Source organism: Truncatella angustata, assembly GCF_020726525.1.
Source record: "Truncatella angustata strain MPI-SDFR-AT-0073 chromosome Unknown BKA67scaffold_1, whole genome shotgun sequence".
Lineage (NCBI taxonomy): Eukaryota > Fungi > Ascomycota > Sordariomycetes > Amphisphaeriales > Sporocadaceae > Truncatella > Truncatella angustata.
The window spans coordinates 7,659,348-7,679,907 of record NW_025763381.1 but is presented as its reverse complement, the minus strand read 5'-3'; the positions used below and the strand labels follow the sequence as shown (position 1 = coordinate 7,679,907).

General features: G+C 50.5%; 7 protein-coding genes across 7 annotated transcripts; 4 read left to right on the top strand and 3 right to left on the bottom strand.

Moving 5' to 3' along the window:
- Window positions 1-224: 224 nt before the first annotated feature.
- On the top strand, window positions 225-2,901 carry BKA67DRAFT_511254 (uncharacterized protein; the record flags this gene model as incomplete). The annotated part of the gene is made up of 5 exons (XM_046097393.1): window positions 225-1,170; window positions 1,224-1,587; window positions 1,647-1,994; window positions 2,049-2,244; window positions 2,332-2,901. The coding sequence occupies 5 exons, from the start codon at window positions 225-227 to the stop codon at window positions 2,899-2,901; spliced, it is 2,424 nt and encodes an 807-aa protein (XP_045965384.1).
- Window positions 2,902-4,263: 1,362 nt separating this feature from the next.
- Window positions 4,264-5,887, bottom strand: BKA67DRAFT_79613 (uncharacterized protein). The gene has a single exon (XM_046109443.1). The coding sequence runs from the start codon at window positions 5,604-5,606 to the stop codon at window positions 4,425-4,427; it is 1,182 nt and encodes a 393-aa protein (XP_045965383.1). The 5' UTR covers window positions 5,607-5,887; the 3' UTR covers window positions 4,264-4,424.
- A 1,486-nt stretch (window positions 5,888-7,373) lies between these two features.
- BKA67DRAFT_654374 (uncharacterized protein) lies at window positions 7,374-7,870 on the top strand (the record flags this gene model as incomplete). The annotated part of the gene is made up of 3 exons (XM_046106551.1): window positions 7,374-7,478; window positions 7,562-7,711; window positions 7,772-7,870. 3 exons carry the CDS (start codon window positions 7,374-7,376, stop codon window positions 7,868-7,870), a joined length of 354 nt encoding a protein of 117 aa, XP_045965382.1.
- A 386-nt stretch (window positions 7,871-8,256) lies between these two features.
- On the bottom strand, window positions 8,257-8,703 carry BKA67DRAFT_531310 (microsomal signal peptidase 12kDa subunit; the record flags this gene model as incomplete). The annotated part of the gene is made up of 3 exons (XM_046099367.1): window positions 8,257-8,475; window positions 8,532-8,591; window positions 8,653-8,703. 3 exons carry the CDS (start codon window positions 8,701-8,703, stop codon window positions 8,257-8,259), a joined length of 330 nt encoding a protein of 109 aa, XP_045965381.1.
- Window positions 8,704-10,626: 1,923 nt separating this feature from the next.
- BKA67DRAFT_79598 (uncharacterized protein) lies at window positions 10,627-12,939 on the top strand. Its single transcript, XM_046109442.1, has 2 exons — window positions 10,627-12,132; window positions 12,191-12,939. Exons 1-2 carry the CDS (start codon window positions 10,856-10,858, stop codon window positions 12,774-12,776), a joined length of 1,863 nt encoding a protein of 620 aa, XP_045965380.1. The 5' UTR covers window positions 10,627-10,855; the 3' UTR covers window positions 12,777-12,939.
- A 1,825-nt stretch (window positions 12,940-14,764) lies between these two features.
- Window positions 14,765-17,163, top strand: BKA67DRAFT_687529 (uncharacterized protein; the record flags this gene model as incomplete). The annotated part of the gene is made up of 4 exons (XM_046109055.1): window positions 14,765-14,948; window positions 15,053-15,682; window positions 15,751-15,897; window positions 16,009-17,163. The coding sequence occupies exons 1-4, from the start codon at window positions 14,889-14,891 to the stop codon at window positions 17,158-17,160; spliced, it is 1,989 nt and encodes a 662-aa protein (XP_045965379.1). The 5' UTR covers window positions 14,765-14,888.
- A 2,021-nt stretch (window positions 17,164-19,184) lies between these two features.
- On the bottom strand, window positions 19,185-20,005 carry BKA67DRAFT_531307 (uncharacterized protein; the record flags this gene model as incomplete). The annotated part of the gene is made up of 2 exons (XM_046099366.1): window positions 19,185-19,678; window positions 19,816-20,005. The coding sequence occupies 2 exons, from the start codon at window positions 20,003-20,005 to the stop codon at window positions 19,185-19,187; spliced, it is 684 nt and encodes a 227-aa protein (XP_045965378.1).
- Window positions 20,006-20,560: the final 555 nt, after the last annotated feature.

Genomic DNA, 20,560 nt, shown 5'->3' with positions numbered 1-20,560 from the left:
TCAGGAGGCATAGAAACAGATTTGATGCTGCCTGGTATAGCCTTGCTCGACCCGACATCCAGAAATGTCTTCAGGTGCGCACATACGTTACCTTTTCTGCGCGGGTTTTTATTGAACCGGTTATGCCACCGCATATCATGATTCCCGAAGATACTCTATCCTGTAGCACAAAACACCACAACCCGGGTTCTCTAGTAGCTACACATTTGACAAATGGTCTCGTGATGACGAGTAGCCTCGATCCTAAGCAATGCCAGGCCTCTGCCTCAAGCTTGGATGGAGGTCCTGCACCGTACACATCGGACTGGTCGCCGAATGACCAGATCCCACCTTACTCTCCCTTCGAGCCCGGTCACCACCATAGTGGCATTCCACGAGCTGAATCAATAGGATCAGCACAAACAACCAACTACGTCGTTGATGCTCCAAAATTCCCGCGCCTCAATATCATAGTACAGGTTGTTGGCAGCCGCGGTGACGTGCAACCCTTCATCGCCCTCGGCGTCGCGCTGCAGAAATGTGGCCACCGCGTACGTATCGCAACACACAACACCTTTGAAGCGTTCGTGCGATCCTCCGGGCTCGAATTCTACCCCGTGGGCGGCGACCCCGAGGACCTCATGGCGTATATGGTGTCCTCGCCGAGGCTGGTGCCGGACCTGGCCACACTACGCGCCGGCGCAATCGCGAGGAAACGGAAGATGTACCAGGTGATGCTCGAGGGGTTCTGGGAGGCATGTCTGGCGCCGGACTCCGTCACGGGCTGCCCGTTCGTCGCGGATGCGATCATCGCGAACCCCCCGAGCTATGCCCACGTACACTGTGCCGAAGCGCTCGGGATCCCGTGCCACCTAGTATTCACGATGCCGTGGACCAGTACCGGGGCCTTCGCGCAGCCCTTGGCCGGCTTATCTGCACATGAACCGGACGGTGGGGGCAAGAAGGTCAGCACCTTGAGCAGGACGAATTTCATGTCTTATGCAGCTGTCAATTTCCTTACGTGGCAGGGGCTGGGGGACATCGTTAACCACTGGAGAATTCGTACCTTGGACCTCGAGGCAGTGCCTGCAACAGAAGGGCCTCACCTCATCGAGACTTATAAGGTTCCGTTCACCTACTGTTGGTCGCCATCGCTTGTACCAAAGCCCCCGGATTGGGGCGAGAATATAGGTTTGCTTGACAAGACTACCCATGTTTGACTGTAGGGCTAACTAAGTTGGCAGACGTCTGTGGGTTTTTCTTTCGCGAACCCCCCGAGTACAATGCGCCTCCCGATCTAGAGAAATTTCTCAGCTCGGGTCCTGGGCCGGTCTACATCGGGTTCGGCAGCATCGTAGTCGGCGATCCTGCCGGCTTGATGGCAATGGTTCTCAGCGCCGTGAAAAGTCTGGGTATACGAGCCATTATCTCGCGCGGTTGGAGCAACCTCGCCGGCGAGGAGTCCGAGGACGTCTTCTTCGTGGGCGACTGTCCGCATGAGTGGCTCTTCCAGCGCGTAGCTGCAGTCGTGCACCACGGCGGCGCAGGCACAACCGCTTGTGGGCTGAGGTACGGGCGCCCGACGGCAATAGTGCCCTTTTTTGGAGAGTGAGTTTCTTTCATATGATTGTCCGGGATATTGTCGAGCTAGCTAATCATCCTCATAGTCAACCCTTTTGGGGAGAGGTTATCCATCGCGCCGGAGCAGGTCCATCACCTCTGCCATACAGATCGATCACATCACAAAAGTTAGCACAGGCCATACGTTTCTGTCTGTCGTCAGATGCCCAAGAGGCTGCAGCGGCGATTGCATGCAAGATGGCCGCAGAGGACGGCATTAACTCTGCAGTGGACTCCTTCCACAGAAATCTCCCTCGCAATCGGATGTTTTGCGATTTCTTTCCCGAGCAGACCGCAGTCTGGGCTTTCAAAAGTGGGAAGAAAGAGATCAAGATGTGTCGCGAAGTACCTGTCGTGTTACGCAACCACGGGCAAGACTTGAAGCATCTAAGATTGTAGATTGTCCCGAACTCAAAAACTCACGGACTAAGCGCTGACTCATCTCCCAGACTCAAAACCGGTGATATCAACATAGACTATCGGCGTTGGGATCCCATAACGGCGGTGTCAGCTGCATCGCTAGCTACGATAGTGGGCGTGGCCGACGCTGCCGCCGACATCATTCGCAAGCCGATCGAGGAATATCATAGGCATAATCCTCGGGACGTCGGAAAGGCAATGCAATCTGATGGAGTCGTTCCGGCTGTCCCTAGCGGAGTGGCGATGCTACCATTGGACAATGCGGGGGTACTTGCGAAGTCCAAAGAAGATAGAACCGCTGATTATCACGAGAGAAAGTCGCTGGATAACCAGGATCAAGCGAAACGATCCGCTGCTGCTGCGATGATAAGTGCTTCGGCGCACGGCGCCGGCAAAGTGGTGGTCCGAACGACTCGCGGTGTGTTGGTAGACATCCCATTAGCAGCCACCGAGGGATTGCGTGCAGTACCGCAGCTCTGGGGCGAACAGGTAGAGCGACATGAACATATCGAGGGCTTTCGTAGCGGTGTAGGCGTTGCCGGCCGCTCATTTGTAAGTGGTATCTCGGGAGCTGTTAAAGGAATATTTGAACGCACCTACCATTTGAAGAAAGAGGGCGGCGCAATGGGAGCAGTCAAGGGGCTTAGCCAGGGAGCTGTAGGGCTGGCGACAAAGAGCAGCTCTGCTGTCGTCGGCTTGGCCACCTATCCAGCTCAGGGCGTATCGAAGAGCATTCGGGCACGAGCCAGGGCAGAGACCCAGCGAAGAATCACACAAGCCCGGTGGCGAGAAGGTGAATGGCTGGTAGAGAGCGGCAAATGGAAGCTTGATGAGACAAGCATTGTACAGGACTTTCAGGGACTCAAGGGCAAGCGTGTCTGATCACGTTTTCCACGGGATAGCCGTCACACAAATTGCCAAATATGTTCCCCCAAATCCTGGTTTTAGCAACCCGAGCACTCCAACCACATGAACATTCTTACCCGAAAAATTGCACCCCGCCGTCCGAGAAAGGAGTTCAGGCAGTCGTAGGGCCAATGGAGATCAAGCTCATAACAAACGCTGGCCCGACGGGACGACGATGAATGTCCATTACGAACGTTTGGACCGAGGAGGATCGCAAGAGTATCACTGCCTATGGGAACCATGCCTAGAGTTCTTGGTAGGTGGAATTACGACAAGCATGCCGAGATCAAGAAGCTGCACCAAAGTGAGCGGGAACAACTACGCTAATTCGAAAGGGAGGGCGACCAAAAGAAAACACCCTAAAGGAATTCATGTGTGTGCATGTGAACTTGTTGTTTCCTCTGGCGAGCCGATGCCAACGTGTTGGTCACATCAAAGGACAAAAGCATCATGTATGGCGTCTTGGATATTCGTAGTGATTCACAACTGTACATTTAAGCCTCATCGGTGATGACATATGTGACCGAGCCTTGTGGGCCAGTCAAATTTATTAATAGCGTAAGGTATATGGATAGCCGTGCCTAAACCGACCACTGCAGTGATATATCACCAAAACAATTTTTTTCTTGTTTTGTGTTGTTTTTCTTCTTTGAGCTTGACACCCATGAGAGCACTTCGCATGAGTACAATCCAAGGAGATCTTTGGTGAATCATTCCGTGCTCCCCGTCACTTAGTACTGTCTTCCCACCGAGTCTTTCAGAGTGACGCCCTTGAACACATTCGTTTCATGACTTCATGCTTATGAAGCCACAATGCTGCCTTTGAGCCATCCCTAGGAACAAGTTTTCTTTGCATGTCGCCATGAACACCGTTCCGATGCAACGCTACGTGCCAAGTAGCTCCCGAATCCTAATCGCAAATGCCGAGTCTAGCCTTGATCCAACCAGAAGCCTGGATGATGAACCACAAAAGCTTGCAACATTGGGTATCTGATAGAAACGCCCCCCCTACCACCTAGGTTATATCCATGAAAAGAAGAGCTGCCACAGGCGAACAGAAAGTCGTATGTATGCTGATATACATTATCGAAGAGCCGTAGAAACACGTAGGCAGTGCCTCTGAAATATCTCAGGTAAAGCGAGCTTATATGTTCGAAATGTAAACCATGACCAGTCATGCGTATCGTAGCTCAACAAACTCCGTCTCTATAATGACCGAGAACAAAGTGCCAAACCCATGAACCGAAAGAAAAGAGAGGTCAACTCGTAGACTAGAGAGTTCCACGAATGACAAATGCTAAACGGAAATGGGCCATTTCCGCTCCGCGAATGACGTAAAGACGCCTCAAACTCCGTGCCGAACGCCTTGAATAAATGAAAACCGCAAGTTTCGGGTCTGCGTACATAATGTTTGCACACAGTAAAACCTGCACTGGCACTGTGTCAAACACTGACCTCAGTGTGGACAGGCCAGATAACTTGATTGATTGAAATCCGAATTAGTTGGGACCGAGCTTTAATACCCGGCGCAGATTGTCCTCCAATTTTCGAGCCTGTTCCTCATGAGGGTCTTCTGGGATACCATGCTGAGACTGGCCTCCCCGCAAGCGTGTCCGATCATAGTTGGATTGGCCAGGAGCTGGCTGATAGTAGCTGCCACTGTGAGGGCTCGCCTGGCCGGTAATTACGGATGCAGGAAACATGCCGCGGGGTAATGTAGCGGGTTGACGTTGTTGAAGGGGTGACTGCTGCTGTGTGCTCGACTGCTGTGTTGCATCGGGCACTGCTCCAACCCCGAGAAACCGTTTCAAAGCCTCGCTACGGTCTGAAGCATCATTGCTCGCGACGGATGGTGTGGCTTGGGCAGATGGGTTCTTGGGGCGCGCCACTGCCTTGATACGCTCAGAGTATGGAGTTGAGAAAGCCTGGCCAAAAGGCCTGCCAGGGGTACCGTCCAACTCGCTAGGGGGAATTCCAGAAGACGGGTTTCGTTGAATGATCGGACGACGTGGCGGGGCGATGCTGCTGCCCCCCTGAGGTCTAGGAAACGTTCTAGGTTCATGAGGAGACTCATGAGGGGGAGAGAAAGGGCCAGCAAGGAAGCCAGCTGCATTAGCGGAGCTCGCTCTACGTGTCCGAGCCTTCTCGGCACGATCAGCCTTGAAGAAGAACTCCAAGGGAGAGTCGCTATGAGCGACAGGTGGCAAAGGGGGGCTAGGAGAGCTGTCGCCCTCTGAATCAGTAGTTGGCGGCGACGGTTCCTGGCTGGGACCTGTGGCAGGAGGCTGCTTCAGGCAGGGGGAGTCAGGCGCGGAAGTTGTCCTTGCAAGGAAGCTGGGCATCGGTAAGGAGTTGGGCGCGGGCGAAGCGTGGAATGATGCGCCAGCAAATGCAATGGGAATAGCCTGGTGTTGAGTCGGACTGATACGATCTTGCTTATCTCGGTTCTTCTTAGCAGAAGGGTTCCGATTTCGAGACTTCTTTTGGGTTGTTGATTGGATTTGCTGCGGTTGAGCGACGCCGACATTCGATGCTAGCTTCTGGGGAGTATAGGGACTGTCGGAGAGGACATGTCTGTAATTGGCAGCGTCATTCTCAGATGCATATGTCTTTTGAGGAGTACCATTCCGGGGGCCGCCGCGACGTCGGCCTGAATTCTTGGGGTGAGGCGATTGATTCATTTTGTTGAATTTGTGGTTGTGGGGTTAGTTGTTGATGATGTTGTTGTTGTTGTTGCAGCATGTATACTGACTGCTCTGTGGAGTATGTGAAGAAATAGTGTGCAGCCGATCAAGGCCCGACAAAGATGAAAGAGGCGGAGCTCTCTTGGATGAGACGAGATGGCTGCGAGATGCCAAGTAGATGTCGCGAGACAGTAGTCCAGGGGTTTGTCAATGCGGGGAGTGTTGAGGCTATGCTAACGTGAATGCTAATGCTAGCACCAGCAGAGACAACACTGACACTGTCGGGAGCTTGCTTGAGGAGGGGAGGCTGGAGATGATGGCAGGCCAGGGTTTGTGTCGCAAACACAGCGGGAAGTAGATAGCTTGGGGGCTCTGTGCGGGCGCTACGTTGGAGATCGATGTGATGTGGGTTTATGTGTGGATGATGTGGTTCGAGTTGATGGCGAAGTGAGATTTGTTGGTTGTGATCTTTGTCTTGTCATATTTGTTATTGTGTTTTGTTGATGTTTAAAAAGAAAGGAAAAGTAAAAGAGCCCCAACCGGCTCAAGAGTACCTAGTTTACAGGACAGTAGTAGTGCAAGGAAGGTTGTGACAACGTGCGACAAGTGGGAAAGAGGAACTCTTTGGGCTTTTGGAACTCGGGCTTCCAATGGGATTTTGAGATGCATGACTGTGTACTTGCACTTGACCAAGAAAAGCGCCCAAATTGTGGAGTGTGTCGCCAAGTTGCCGGCCCGTCCGCCTCACAAACATACTTGCACATACCTGGTACGTACTGGTCATTAATAACAACACGGAGGGAAATGCGGAAATGACAAGCGTGAGGCCGGGTCACTTCATGTGCTGAGGGGAGAGCGCTACCGCGGGTACTGGCAGGCTGGGTGTGCACCAGTAGATGTGAGGATTTGCCTCTAAATCGGGGCTGGCTTGACTTGGGATGACGACGGAACGTCTGGTCCCAACAAGGGTTGGAGCACTGTATTTGCAGTAGTTGAGCCTGATGTATTGGCACGAATCAGGCACTACCCGAGGCAGGTGTATGTAAAGGTGCTTGTCAAGATCTAAGATCGGTAAACATCAGAAGTGTTCATATTCCGGATTTGTTAGTAACCTGTTTGACAACTAAGTTACTACACTGACCTTACCGGACTGCAATCGGTATCCCGCTGAGGACATCACACCAGGCAGTTATTATGAGCTCTGGAATATGCCGTAATATATCATGAATGAGATGCCGTCAGTAGCGCATGCATGCATACATACACACATACATACATACATAGTCCTAGGCAACGAGGAGCAAGTGCAGGTGCTTTCAAGGTGCTTCAGGTGTTATTTCGTCCTAGACTAGGTTAGCTACTTGTACGGCGCAGCTAAAAGGTCCATCGCCATGTTCATCCCGACCAGTATCTGGTGTCTAGTATGTGGAACTTCAGCCTGTCGTTGTAAAACACAACCATGAAGGCAACTTTATTTTAATTTTATTGAAAGAACGAGCTCCCGAGACAGCATATCTGGTGCATTGCACAACTGTGACAGCTGTCCAAGGCATCGGATATTCTCCTCCTCTCTTCTTTCTTGTTCCCATCAAGGTTCTCTATTTTTGCAAGGCTCTAACCCAACGGAAACAAAAGCTCGCCCACGTCTTCGTCCGCGTCCGCATCGTTCACCAAACGGTCCCTCCGCAAAGCAAGCTTACAATCCTCCGACAGCCCACATACTACAACCACCCTCTGACATCACAACCAAGCTCAACCTCCAAAATGGCCGACGTTGACATGACCGACGCTCCCGTCGAGAAGAAGAAGCTCGCCAAGGGCGGTGACGCCGACAGCAAGGGCGATAAGAAGCGCTTCGAAGTCAAGAAGGTTGGTTGGCACACACGTTCACTGGGATGCTTCATGCTTCGGCTGCCCCTCCCCTCTCGCCTTGCTGACTCGGTACTTGACAGTGGAACGCCGTCGCCCTCTGGGCTTGGGATATCGTCGTCGACAACTGCGCCATTTGCCGAAACCACATCATGGACTTGTGCATTGAGTGCCAGGCCAACCAAGCATCTGCTACCAGCGAGGAGTGTACCGTTGCTTGGGGTATTTGCAACGTGAGCAGCGTTCTCTCCGTATCCATGATCGACCGCTGACAAGTCTTCTCTACGCTACAGCACGCTTTCCACTTCCACTGCATCTCACGTTGGCTGAAGGCCCGTCAAGTCTGTCCGCTCGACAACCGTGACTGGGAGTTCCAAAAGTACGGCCGATAAAGGGCATGGGTTGGATGGGATGGGATGAGACGAGATGAGTCAACTGATGTACGGTACCATTCATTCTGGTGGGGTTTGTGGTTACGATAAGTCCGGCTACGACAGCCAGCATCGCTGTCTCGCATTTGGTCCGGTTGTCATCCTACCTCGATTGGGCATGGACATGCATGGGCACTTAGGACAGGCAACCTCACATGTATTGCCTCTATTTCTTGAGGCATGCATGATTCATACATGGCACATGATAAGCCAGAAGCCGGGATACCAGATAGAACTTGGTAATTGCCATGCTATGCGATACATGAATGATGCACAAATCTGACTGCAGCTACTTGAATAGGCTTTTTTGTCCTGTGACTCGCGTTCATCCCCCACCGCATTATCACTCAGTTTGTGGGCGCGAATATCTTTTCGTCAATGACTATGTTCTGATGCGTCTGAGCTACGCTTTGTCCTCCCCCTACAGGTAGCCATTTGACAGGGTGTTGGTTGAAGAAGGGCCACGGAGGGACGATTGCGAGGAATGTGAGGGCGGTGCCGGCGAGGCCAACCTTGAGTGCAAGGGTGATGTTCTGGAGGAAGAAGCCGACGAGGAATGAGACGACCTTTTGAGAGGATTAGAACGATAAACAATAAAGAGATGACGACCGGTGCCACTTACTCCGACGGCAGACAGCAATACTGTTGCAAGAAGTTCGGCCAGCTTCTGTCCCTCAAAGTCCTGCATGCCACGTTAGTTATAGCGCTTCCAGGCAGTAGATGCGAAGGTCCGCAAGTCTCACGATCTGTCCATCGACGATGTCTCGGACCTGGTCGAGGAGTTGCTCAGCCATCGTGCTGCTAGGCCAGGCCGTAATGATGGAATGAAAGATGAATCTGTGCGTTGTCGTCGGTGAACTGGGAGTCGCGTTGCGCCGCGCTGGTGTTGCGATGCGTTTGTGCCGGTGATACCAATTCGTTTGCAGGAAACGATCCGGAGATGGTGTCCACAGAAGTACCAATGCGCAGGATTGCGGTGCTTAACCCGCTACGTGGTACTTTCAGCCTCAAGAAGCTCGTCGGGGACCTCCCCTCGGCACAATGCTAACTTGTGTGGATACATAGGTACCTAGCAGCCTAGGCTCTGCTACAGTATGTACACATGTAGGCACTGGAAGGTTAGCTTTGCAACACGATGTGGGGTCCAAGCAGCGAGGCTGGAAAGGGGAAAGCCTAGAAGCCTGTTCCTTTGGCACGCTTTCCCTTTCCTTGTATGAACTGACGGCGCAAGCATTTCTTCTCGTCTACCCCACCTCCACGTTAGGCTGCATCACACACTAACAAGACGAACTCAAAGTCGAAAAGCCGCTACGTGTGACATCGTCAACTTTAAGACCTCCAGCCGCTCGAAGCCCGGTCCATGAAGCATTCCCTATTGTGCTCGCTACATGAGCTGATTGTGCAATGTGCCTCGCCTGGGGGCCATCTTCCTCTTGATTCGATGAACACGGGCTTCTTGGTGCTATCTTGCAACTTGCGACTGTAGTTGCCAAGGCGACTCGGCCATGCTAGGGAACATCCCCGTACTCAGAGCAGAGCATGCTTCGTTTCATTCAATACATAATACGTCCGGACCCGTACTCTTAAGATTAAGTCCTTGTGTCCTCGCAAGAGGAGAGAGAGCACTGATTATTCCATGCCAAACCACAACAGTCACGGAAATCTGTCAATGTCGTCAACTCAAACGCAGTGACAAGGTGAGGCCAGACTTTGACGCCTCGGTTTCCAGAATCCAATGCCTACAAAACAATGATCCAATCACGGCGTGTGTAATTCTCAGTTGAGTTCCCGTCCCGTTGGAGCGGCTTCTGTGGCGTGTCCCAGGGATGTCTGCAGCTTCTTTTCCCGGCTGCGAACATGGAATGCCAGATGTCGGTTTGTGCATCTGCAAGGATTAGACGCCAATTTTTTTTTCCTCCCTCACTTTTGACCTCCATCATGACCCACCCGAGGGCCGGACTCTCATCTAAAATCTTTCCCCTTGACCAAAACAATTGTTATTTTTGAACACCACAACCGCCATCTGCAACTGCAGACGTTTCTCACTTGCACAGTCTGCACTTCTTGCTACCCCTGATCATATTTACTCGGCTCTTTTCTACAGCTAGAAGATCGACCCGACTGCTCGACATCACAAGGTCAGCAACAGCACCTTTCCACTCCAGCTCTTATCGGGGAGGCCGCCAGCATCCAATCTTCCTGCTCAACGTCATTCGCATCCTTGCAAGCACTTTTGACCACGCTCACGACCCCTTTGTATCCCGTGCAACAAACATAGCATTTGTTCCGCACAGGACCACGTACTTTGAGCAACGCAACAATCAACTCTGCATAACAGGAGTTGCCACCTTTAAAATCTTGTCTTGGCACGTCCTCGCTGTCGAGTACACGCTCTGCGCCATTTTTCATCGTCTCATCCAGATACAATTTGCGGTATAAGCCCGCAAGTTCCTCGACAGTCATCAAGTTGGCGGGCCTCGATAGCATCAAGTTCTCTTTCTCTCGACCGCTTTTAGGCCCGATTCGCTGGGTCTACAGCGGCATTGATACGAAACCTCCTTAACTTGACCTACGGATCACAGCCATATTAATTACATCACTTACACGTCCTCAACCACCACGCGAACCATCACGGCCCTCGTTTACCTACTGGTACTGCCCCAACGCCACTGGCCTGCGGTCCAAAGCGGTTTGTTTCATTTTGCAGTCGGCGTGCTGCTCACGCCCACTGCAGCCAGACTTATGCGCTGAACTGGGTCTCGAAATCCAGCATGAGCGCCTTCCCTTGACTCATCGTGGAAGGCTTTCCCAATAACTTTCGACTCGATATCACGCTCCATTTACTAGCGCGCCATTTGCGACCCACGACCTGCTAGTTTACTGCCTCGATTGCAGCGCTCGAAACGAAAACCAGAAACAGGATATCGAACAGTCCCAGACTTCACTATGTCCGACCACGAGGAGGTCTCTATACAGGGGGGCTACGATACCCCTGTCCCCGAGTTGGACGACCATCGCCATCAGTCTGCGTCCTTCCAGCGCCTTGAGCGGCCCAGACGCGGCACTGTCGATACCCTTTACGCATCGCGCACCGATCTGCCCGTATCGCCCTCAGACATTCGCGTACGTGACTTCGAGGAAGCTGTTATCGACGAAGATGGTGGCGATATGTCTCCTTCTCCCATGGTGCCTCGCATCCGCCGTCCTACTGTTGAGACCCAGCGGTCTGTATCCCCTCCGAACTCCGTCAAGGCTTTTGCCGAGGCCAGGCGCCGTGAGCGCCTGGCCTCCGTATCATCGGACCCACGGGACAAGGAACACGGATACAAACTTCAGAGAACCATTTCGGCCAACAGTCGCCGCAGCGAGCGCACTCATAGGTCCGGCCGCACTGGGGCCAAGACCGCGGACAACGATGCAGCCAGCCTTTCTACGAACAAATCAGCTGAGGAAGACGTCTGTTTCCCCATGCAGGACGAACATCGTCGGGATGAGTTGTACATCGACTTTGACTATTTGGAGAACTTCATTGCAAGCGACGAGATTAATCGTGATACTGGAGCGGATAGCGCCGTTCGCGTATTCTCCAATCTTCAGGCAGATCCCAATGTGCCTAGTGCTCCTCCTATGATCACGATTGATGGTGATATCATTCATCCTCCAGCCCCGAGCTCCGTAACTTACGAGAAAGGAGACATTCCAGATTCACCTGGTGTATCCGAGATTCCTGCACGAGAGCATGTTGATCCGAATCGTTTCAGCTTCTTCTCTTCAAGCTGGGAGTCAACCATTCACGCTGCTTCCTTTGGAGGGCTTGTTCTTCCAGGAGAGTCTGTCCGCGGGCTCTTCTCTTTCCCCGAAGACGAGCAAGATGGAGTTTGGTGGTTGAATGTCAACAACCCTACCGAGGATGAGGCTCGAGCCATTTGTAAGGCTTTTGGTATCCATCCGCTGACAATTGAAGACATCACGGTCCAAGAAACCCGAGAAAAGATTGAGCTTTTCCCCTCGTACTACTTCGCCTGTTTCAGGTCTTTCACGATCATCCAGGAGGAGGATGGGCCTGATTACGAGCCTTTCAACATCTACGTCATCGTCTTTCGAGAGGGTACCCTGAGCTTCAGTTTTCAGCCCAACGAACATGCTAAAAATGTTCGCGGGAGAATTACTATGCTGAAGGATTACCTCTCGTTGAGCAGCGATTGGATCTGTTATGCTTTGATGTAAGCATATTAATCCGAGTGGGCGCCTTATATATATACAAGTACTAACAGGCATTAGTGATAACATCGTGGATACATTCGCGCCTGCAATTCACAGAATTGAGCTTCAGACCGAATCGATCGAAGATTCTGTATTCATCGCAAGAGCCGAGGATATGCATCAGTTCCTGCGAAAGATCGGAGCAGTCCGCAAGAACACTCTTGGTCTCATGCGCATCCTTGGTGGCAAGGCCGACGTGCTCAAGGGTTTTGCAAAGCGCTGCAACGAAAACTACAGAGTAACGCCTCGAATGGACATTGGCATGTACTTGGGCGACATTCAGGACCACGTGGTCACCATGATGACCAACTTGACGCACTTCGAGAAGATTCTTTCGCGTGCACACAGTAACTACCTCGCCCAGTTGACCATCGATAGTATCACGCAGGGAACAAAGACCAACGAGGGTCTGGCCAAGATTACGTTCTTGGCTTCAATCATCGTCCCTCTAAACGTCATCACCGGACTTTTTGGAATGAACGTCAAGATTCCTTGGCAGAACGACGAGAGCGAAAACCTTAATGCGTTTGGTGGCATCATAGCCACCATGGTTGTTGTTTCCATTCTGGCATTTATTATTGCGAAACGAGCCAAGTACATTTAGGTAATCCAGCTTCTTAGAAAGGCTCTGTTATAGGATGGAACTTTTCAGGTTTTCTACATTTCGATCTTCGTTAACCGTAATGATGGAATGATTGATTTGCTACTTCTAGAGTATTGCATTGCGTTCAGGAGCCAGGGACAAGAGACTCATTACATGATAGAAGTACTGAAAACACTTAGAGTAAAGGTAAATAAATAATCAAGGGCCACTTTTCAGCGTGGATGTTTTTAAATGGAGGCCGTGACGGTTACGGGTTTCGACCCACTTTCAAACATTAGAATGTTTTGGATATCCAAGCATATCGGAAATGCCTCCAAACCCTGGTTATGTCTATCTTACGCGACCATCCTTTTGGAACAGGTGACGTCACGATCAATAATTGCACGCATGTCCAAACGACAAGTCCAAGATTTCTACCGCCAACTACCACCTCGGGTGGTTGTTGTATTCCAAGCGGTCACGTTAGCGAGGGCGGTACAGTAGCAACGCTTGACGGTGACACCCGTCTGACTACACGTCCACGGCTTACGAGACTGCTACCATTCGCCGGCTTACGCACAACCACACGCTCGAGGAATCGTCGGCTGCCAAATCAAATCTCCCCATCAGCTGTACACCCCAGATCACAATACTCCACACCGTAACAAAAGTCCCTTCGTATCCCTGCAGCCCTACGGGGCTACACTGCAACGTGCGGAATTCCGCACCCTCGACATGACGAGGCCATGCGGCCGGACGGACTGACTAGGTGCAGAATGATGAGGGCCGCACTTGGTTCTTGCCTAGATAGCGAGGCCTACTGTGGCCAGGGACCTCGGGGGCAAGGAGACCATCGTCCTGATTCGCTGAGCATTAGCGGACTTGGGATAACCGTGATCGGCGTCACCGGCCCATGCCGCGGTCTACATCGCAGAAGGCAGAATGCAACATGCAAATTGGGTACAATGCTACGAGGATGAAAGACGAACATGTCAGATCTCATATGCCGTGTTTGGAAAGGTTCCTGGAGCCAGTCATATTTCGTCCAATAATTAGTTCAATCAACCACTCGCGAACCATTTCCTATACGAAGCCCATGTTTCGTTCCATACGATCATGGACCATAATTGGTGGAAGATGGGGGAGTCTGCCTGACAAGCATGATGAATGAAACAGCAAGTTCAGACTGACCGTGGAGTAGAAGTCTACCACAGGGAAGGAGCACTACTGTGCCCGCTACGACGTCGGATAACTACTCCCATCGCACCTAGTCATTACCCATAGATTCTTCTAGATGCATTGCCCGTCTTATCCGCCTCACATCAGGACCATTGACCATATAGGGCTGCATATGCATGGCCTCCCGCACACGAATAGTGCAGGTGTTTTTCTAATACCGTCTTCCCCTGTATCTGATATTCCCCAAGTGGTGAAGGATTTGGCACTTGGCAGTCACGCATAAGAATTCATAACAGAGGTCTCACTGCGGAACAAGTTCGACGGACACTACATGATCAAAGGTCTAATTCCCAAGGATTTCCACTTGTTTGTCATATTCGTCGGAGAGAGTGTCTTGATAAGCAGTATTTACTAATAAGCTTCGGACCGTCAGTGGATACAAGTCCGAACGCTCCAATCAGTATTATATACACCGTCGTTATAGTGTAACCCCTACTTGCAGCTGTTACACAAGCAGTCGTAGATAGGGCTGAAATGCAAGGTTCCTCATGCCGCCCACGAGTACAGCACGTCACGGGTCTGTCCTTGAGATATAGTGTAGTCATTCTGCTCCCACATTTCTTGAGGTGAAAGCCAGCTTTGCCTTGCTCCTTCTACCCTTGTTTGAACAACGAGTCTCAGCCCGGAACTTTCCAGATAATATTTCTCGATATCCCATTAAAGCAGCACCAGTTGGAGCCCATCCGTTTATCAAGTGGCGAATTATAAGCGAGAGCGTAACCCTATTGCTTCGTCCGCTAACCCATGAGGACGACGACATCTCACAGTCCCGACCTCAATCCATCTGAGAGATTCCTGGTGTTAGCGACCGCAAAGAGGTTCCCCGAAAACGCGGCAAAAGAGACTGCATGGACCGAAGAATCGAGTCGATACCACACAGCTTGTTCATCCAAAATGGTTGGAGTCAAGGGCAAATACAAGGGTTGCAACACATGTCGGAAAAGGCGGGTTGCGGTGAGTCTGAACTTGTCTTGGGACCACCCCGGAACCCTGGGTGGTTTTTACATGGTTGTAATGCATTATATTTATGATACAATGCAAACTGATATCACTACTAGTGCGATAACACTCGGCCTTATTGTAAGAAATGTACCGACCACGGTCGGAATTGTGAGGGTTATCAAACAGAAACCATTTTCATCGTTGGAACCATCGAAGACAAAGGTCGATGCGCCTCACATCCGCCACGGAACCTCGAAAGTCCCGGTACCTCGTCCTCTTTGAGAAAGAAGAAAGCAGTTGACACAGTAACACTGAGCCCGGGTCCAGAGCCAGCAAGGAGCAGAAGGCGGGCAGCCTCCGAAGGCCAACAGGAGGACGTGAAAATAGAGTTCAAAGAGGTCTTGCCAACAAGGTCAAGATCGGAGGATCCTGTGCTGGTGGCACAATCCAGTTGGCAAGATTTCATTGATGTCGCATCAGTTGGTGGACTGCACAGGTTGAGATTTGCAGCCATCCATACCAGGCTCAAGAGCGTCAAGCGCCAGCACGAACGATTAGGAGACTCGGAAATGAAGTTGAGTTTACATACTTCCAGAAGAGTTGATGTCACACCGACATACAGCGATGAGAATCTCAAGCTGGAAGCAGAGTGCTTCATCTATCTACCCAGGAGAAGTCGACAGTCGAGTCAAGCGCATAGTTGGGATGCAAACGCAGAAGAGGGGTTATGTCTGTTCCTATATGAGGTGAGTAGATAAATATCCGCTTATTAACTCTTCTTAACAAGATGTCCCATGTTAATCGCCAAAACTAGCAAAACCGCTCTTCATCGTATAATAATAATAAGACTCCATGGGAAGACCCGGGCATGCAAAACGATCCGATCCGTCAATTAGGGCCGGGTGCCTTCCAGGCGTTTCCCAGACACCACTTCTTCACACGGGTATACCGCCCAAATGCTGTAAGTATTGTTGTAATTCAAGTATAAACCCACCAAGTCGTCTCGTTGCGATACCTCATCTCCACGCAGAAACTTTCTACCTAAAGTAGATGTTGTTAACTATGGCACCAGATTTTTGCGGCCATTTTAAACCACAGCCCAACCCACATGTCAGATCCAGAATGGAACACTACGCCATGGGAACACTCGCCAAAGATGCCACTCGACACCCTCCTTGACATCATTGTGAAACTACCCTTACTACTTTCCCGCTCCGATCGCATAGTGTCCCTACCTTCTTCGTTACAGCGCCAGCTGCAAGCCTTGGACCTTATCAAGAACTGTACAACTATCGAGGCACAGTTTGAGAGCTGGTACTCAGCTTTAGAAGAGGCAGCTTTAAGAAATGTAGAATGCCCCTTACTCTACTGGGCCTGGAGGAGAGCAGTCTCTACCATCGAGTCTGAGCCTTGGAGCCACGGACAAGTGCCCTTCGAGGTCACCTACGATTTCCCATGTGCCGGAATAGGACTGTCACATATATACTATTGGACCGGCCTGATCGTACTCTATAGGATAATGAACCGACTTTTGGCAGTCGCGGAAAATGACAACCCATTTGGCGGCTCATTAGTGGCAGCGACGGTCCCAATGCCGGCGGTGCCTGCGACGGCCGGCCCGGTGAACATCCCCGCGCTTTACCTCACATCACAACTACCAGAGTACGTCTACGACTCGCCTGCAGACTCGGTGCACAGCTATACTTCTGCTTCAGGCTCTGCCGACGACCGATCCTCATTACCTACTGCGGCATCTTTTCCATACCAGACGAGCCCCGACAGCTCATACCACCCATCGTCAAGCCCTCATATCCCATCTGCAAGCCTTGTCACTGATGATGTCCCACCGAACACCGGCCATGTCAAATATAGGCCGCGCGAGATCCGACAGCTCGCAGCCAACGTGTGCCGAAGCCTCGACTGGGCGATCAGGCGGTTCGAAGGCGACGCGCTGGGCCCGCTGTGCCAACCAGACCTGGTCGCCGCCCCTCTGTATATTATCGAGAGGTACTATGAGGACATTGCAGCGGTTGGAGACGGCGAGCTCGAAAGAATGTGGTGCACCGTATTCAGGGAACGATGGGAACAAAGAGCGAGCGAAATAGAAAGCGCTATATTTGGTCCCCAGGAAAATACGACGGCGGCTGTGCCGGGCTCAGCCGTCGGAACGGAGGAGAACGGTGTTGGGAAGAGATGGATAGGACTCGGAAGATTTGGAGCATAGGATCGCTTTTTATTTTATTTGTTTTTACATCTTCTTCTCATAGTAGCAAGGCCTACTAATCATTGTTTTGTACCTCCAGGACTGCTATTGTCGAGCTCCTCAAATCATCAAATGTTTATGTGAACTGGCTTGTTTCTCATTTCATCAAGTACCAGGCATTCAGAGAAATCCACGAAACTTGACTCAAAGGCTATATCCTCTGAGCTCTAACATTTAAAGGCACTTTAAGAGAAGCAGATATCAATGTGTGTTGGTCCCAAGATTGGGAATACTCAATGCCGCGAGGAGGACATGGCTATCCCCCCATACTAGTGATTGAGACATTTCGCAAATTCGAATGAGAGATTCTGGATCGGGCAACCGGCAGTACGATCCGGGTAAAGAATCGACATAATAACACGATTTTCGGCTCACCTGTTCCGAAAGACTCCCAAAAGCTCCCGGGGCGTACCGGATCCTCCTTGCGTAGATGGGCTTTGCCGTGTATAGCGCATGACAAGGGGAAGAAAATAGCCTTTTTTTTTCGTCACATGTCCATGAGTCTGAACAGGAGAAGCCACGTTTTTGTCCCTTCTCTGTCACACTCTCTCTCTCTCCTGCCTCACTTCTCCTCACCCTTCCTTCACAGCTTTGATTATTGTATCCGGAAAGGACATAGCGCAGGAACACGCCCCCTCCCCCCGGATTGCAGGCTTATACGACGATGGTAGTGATGATGATGACAAGAGCCGCATTTGATACTACCGATATACTACCGGATCGAACCACATTTCTGGCAGGGGATATTGCTGTCACGAAGGTTCCGGTCCAAGGTTAGGAAGTTTGTACTGGTGGCATCAAACGACGTGATTGTTGAGTAGATATTGTCAAAGTTGTTGGTTATAGTCAAGTCAGGCGGCGAGAGAGAAGTCGAGGCTCTGGCGGTCGTAAAAGGAAGAGGAGTTCATTTGTGCTGCTTAGTACACCGTGGAAAACTCCGGGTAACTAGACCAGTGAAAGACGTGAAGGCTGTGGTTTCTTTGTGGCACTACCACGTGTGCCCGTGGTCGTGTCTGCGATCGTGTCAATGGCAAAATGATGGTGGTGTCCGCTGGTAATACTCGTTACGTCCTTTGCCAAGGTCGTATCGTCTGATGTGATACCACTGGTTGAGTTCGGTAAGAGGCGTTCCTTTGCTGACGGCTCAGCCTTGACTTTTCTAGCGGCGCTCGCCAACTCTTGTCATCTTCATCGTCATCCTTGTCAGGTTTTATCATGGTTTATGCCACTGCAAGTTATTGTGTCGTCGAACTTTGTCGTCGTCATCAGCCTTGTCGCCATGGTCACTAATTGTTTTGAGCGATTGCTCTATCTCGCTGACGAATCTTTCGCGATGGATTTGGCAGCTACAGCCAATGCGACCGGAGAGAGCAAAGAGCATGATGATGGACAGATAGGCTTCAGCCATCAGCCTTGATTGTCGACGATCAGCAGCATGAGTGGTTCGATGAGACGAGAGAGTTGGTGCATTGCCTATTAATGGATATACTACACACCAGCTGCGGAGCTTTGCTGTGTCAGATGATCCTGCACCGAGTCGCGGATTAAGTATCCCATTTATGCATGTCAGGAACTTTTCTCATTGGGGCTTCCGCGAGGTCGCACAGTTTTTGACAACATGGTGGCTGCGATAGGGTTTCGAGTGTGTGTTGTTACCTCAGAACCGGTTTGAGCCAGGGCATAGAAATATGGCCACAAACACTGTCCTGGTGTTTATTCAAGACCCGATAGCGGTTGGAGAAAGTACTGCATGTACAGCCCTGGTAGCGAACGGATTAATACTTCTCGAACCTTGTGCCAGTTGACCAGACCGTATTACTCCGCATATATTTGAGATTAGACTTTCCCTGGTCCTACATTCTTCTGGTTTTTCTATCAAGTCACAATTCAGAAAGAGAAATTTGGTAAAGAATTAACCACTTCATCTTTCACAACTAGAATTGTTTTATATTCAATGTAAAGTTCATGATATCTCATTGTTATGTTTATATGCCGAGTGCTAGTTGCAGGTTTATACATTCCTTATTGATGCTTTGTTCGTCGAGGCCAAGTCCTGCTTTCTTAAGATTCAGCTCATGTTCCTCCAGGAATATATTCGTTTCTGCCCTCAACGTTTCAGTCGCTGTCCGTAGGAAAAGCTGCGCTGCTTTAAGAACCGTAGTCTCTTTGTTAAGCGCTTCTAACGTCTTCAGTTGGCTTGAAATCCACTTGTCAGCATTAAATATTTCCGCATCCAAACGATGGGCTCTGTCCCTCCATGACAGGTTATTAGAGATGATTGCTTCTTTTCTGGGGTTTAAGACGAGAAACGCAAGTTGGTGTGCATCTTTGGATTTTCGCCTGCTAATTTTCGAAATTACTGCATATGTACACAGGCGACGGAACATGGAGAAGTCGTCTGGCTTTCCTTGGTCTGGGGACTTTTCCAATACCGGTAGCTTGGTTTCAGTTCGTGAGATCTCGGTTCTGAGTTGGTCAGCTATTTTGTGGTGCGCGTTCATGTTCATTTCAAGCCTTTGGAATATTGTCCCGCAACGAGAGATGTTCCGGTGTCAATATTGTATATTCGTGATCCGTTGGTGACTTACTACTCTATCTTTCTGCTTGTTATCCCACCAGGCTCGAAGTCACAGCTTGGGCATTTCTCATCAAAAACCGCCTTGAAAAGGACCATGGCCATTTCAACTCGCCGTCCTGGTCGGAAGCATGATGCCCACGGGTTCTTCATGTCAATAACGCGACTCGTTATTGAGTCTTCAATTACAAACTCGCCGCGATCAAGTCTCTCGGTGCCAACGCGGGCCATTTCAAGATGTGAACGAAGGACATAGAGAAAGATATGTTTAAGGTTTGAGCGACGTTATGGTCAAGCTAGCTTAAATTATACAAAATGAACCTCGGCAGACGTGACTGTCTCTGGATGGAATGGCCTTGGAAAACCAGGTGCATAAAAAAATACTCTGGTTGCTGTTTCAAGATCTGACCTGGGATTTGCAAGACAATCTCTTGTATTTTCAAGACTGCTTCAAATATTTCGATGTTTATTCTCCTGTGAATATGAGTTCTCGTGCAGCATGTTACATAAATGAAGACAACCCACGTTGACTCGATAGAAATCTCCAAGATTCTAAGCAAAGTTACTTGGATAAGTCACAAACGGCCGATGCAGGTTCACACCTGCTGGTCCGCGATGTAATAACCACTAACCTTTTCATCCATGAATTTGAAAGCATCTGAATCATTGAGAAAAAAAAAGAGAAAAAAAAAACTGGTTGACGCTGTGAGTCTCGCCTTTTGTTTTCCAACTGGTCGCTTTTGCCGTAGAGCATGTAAGGGTCACATTCAAGATGGTCTAGTTCGA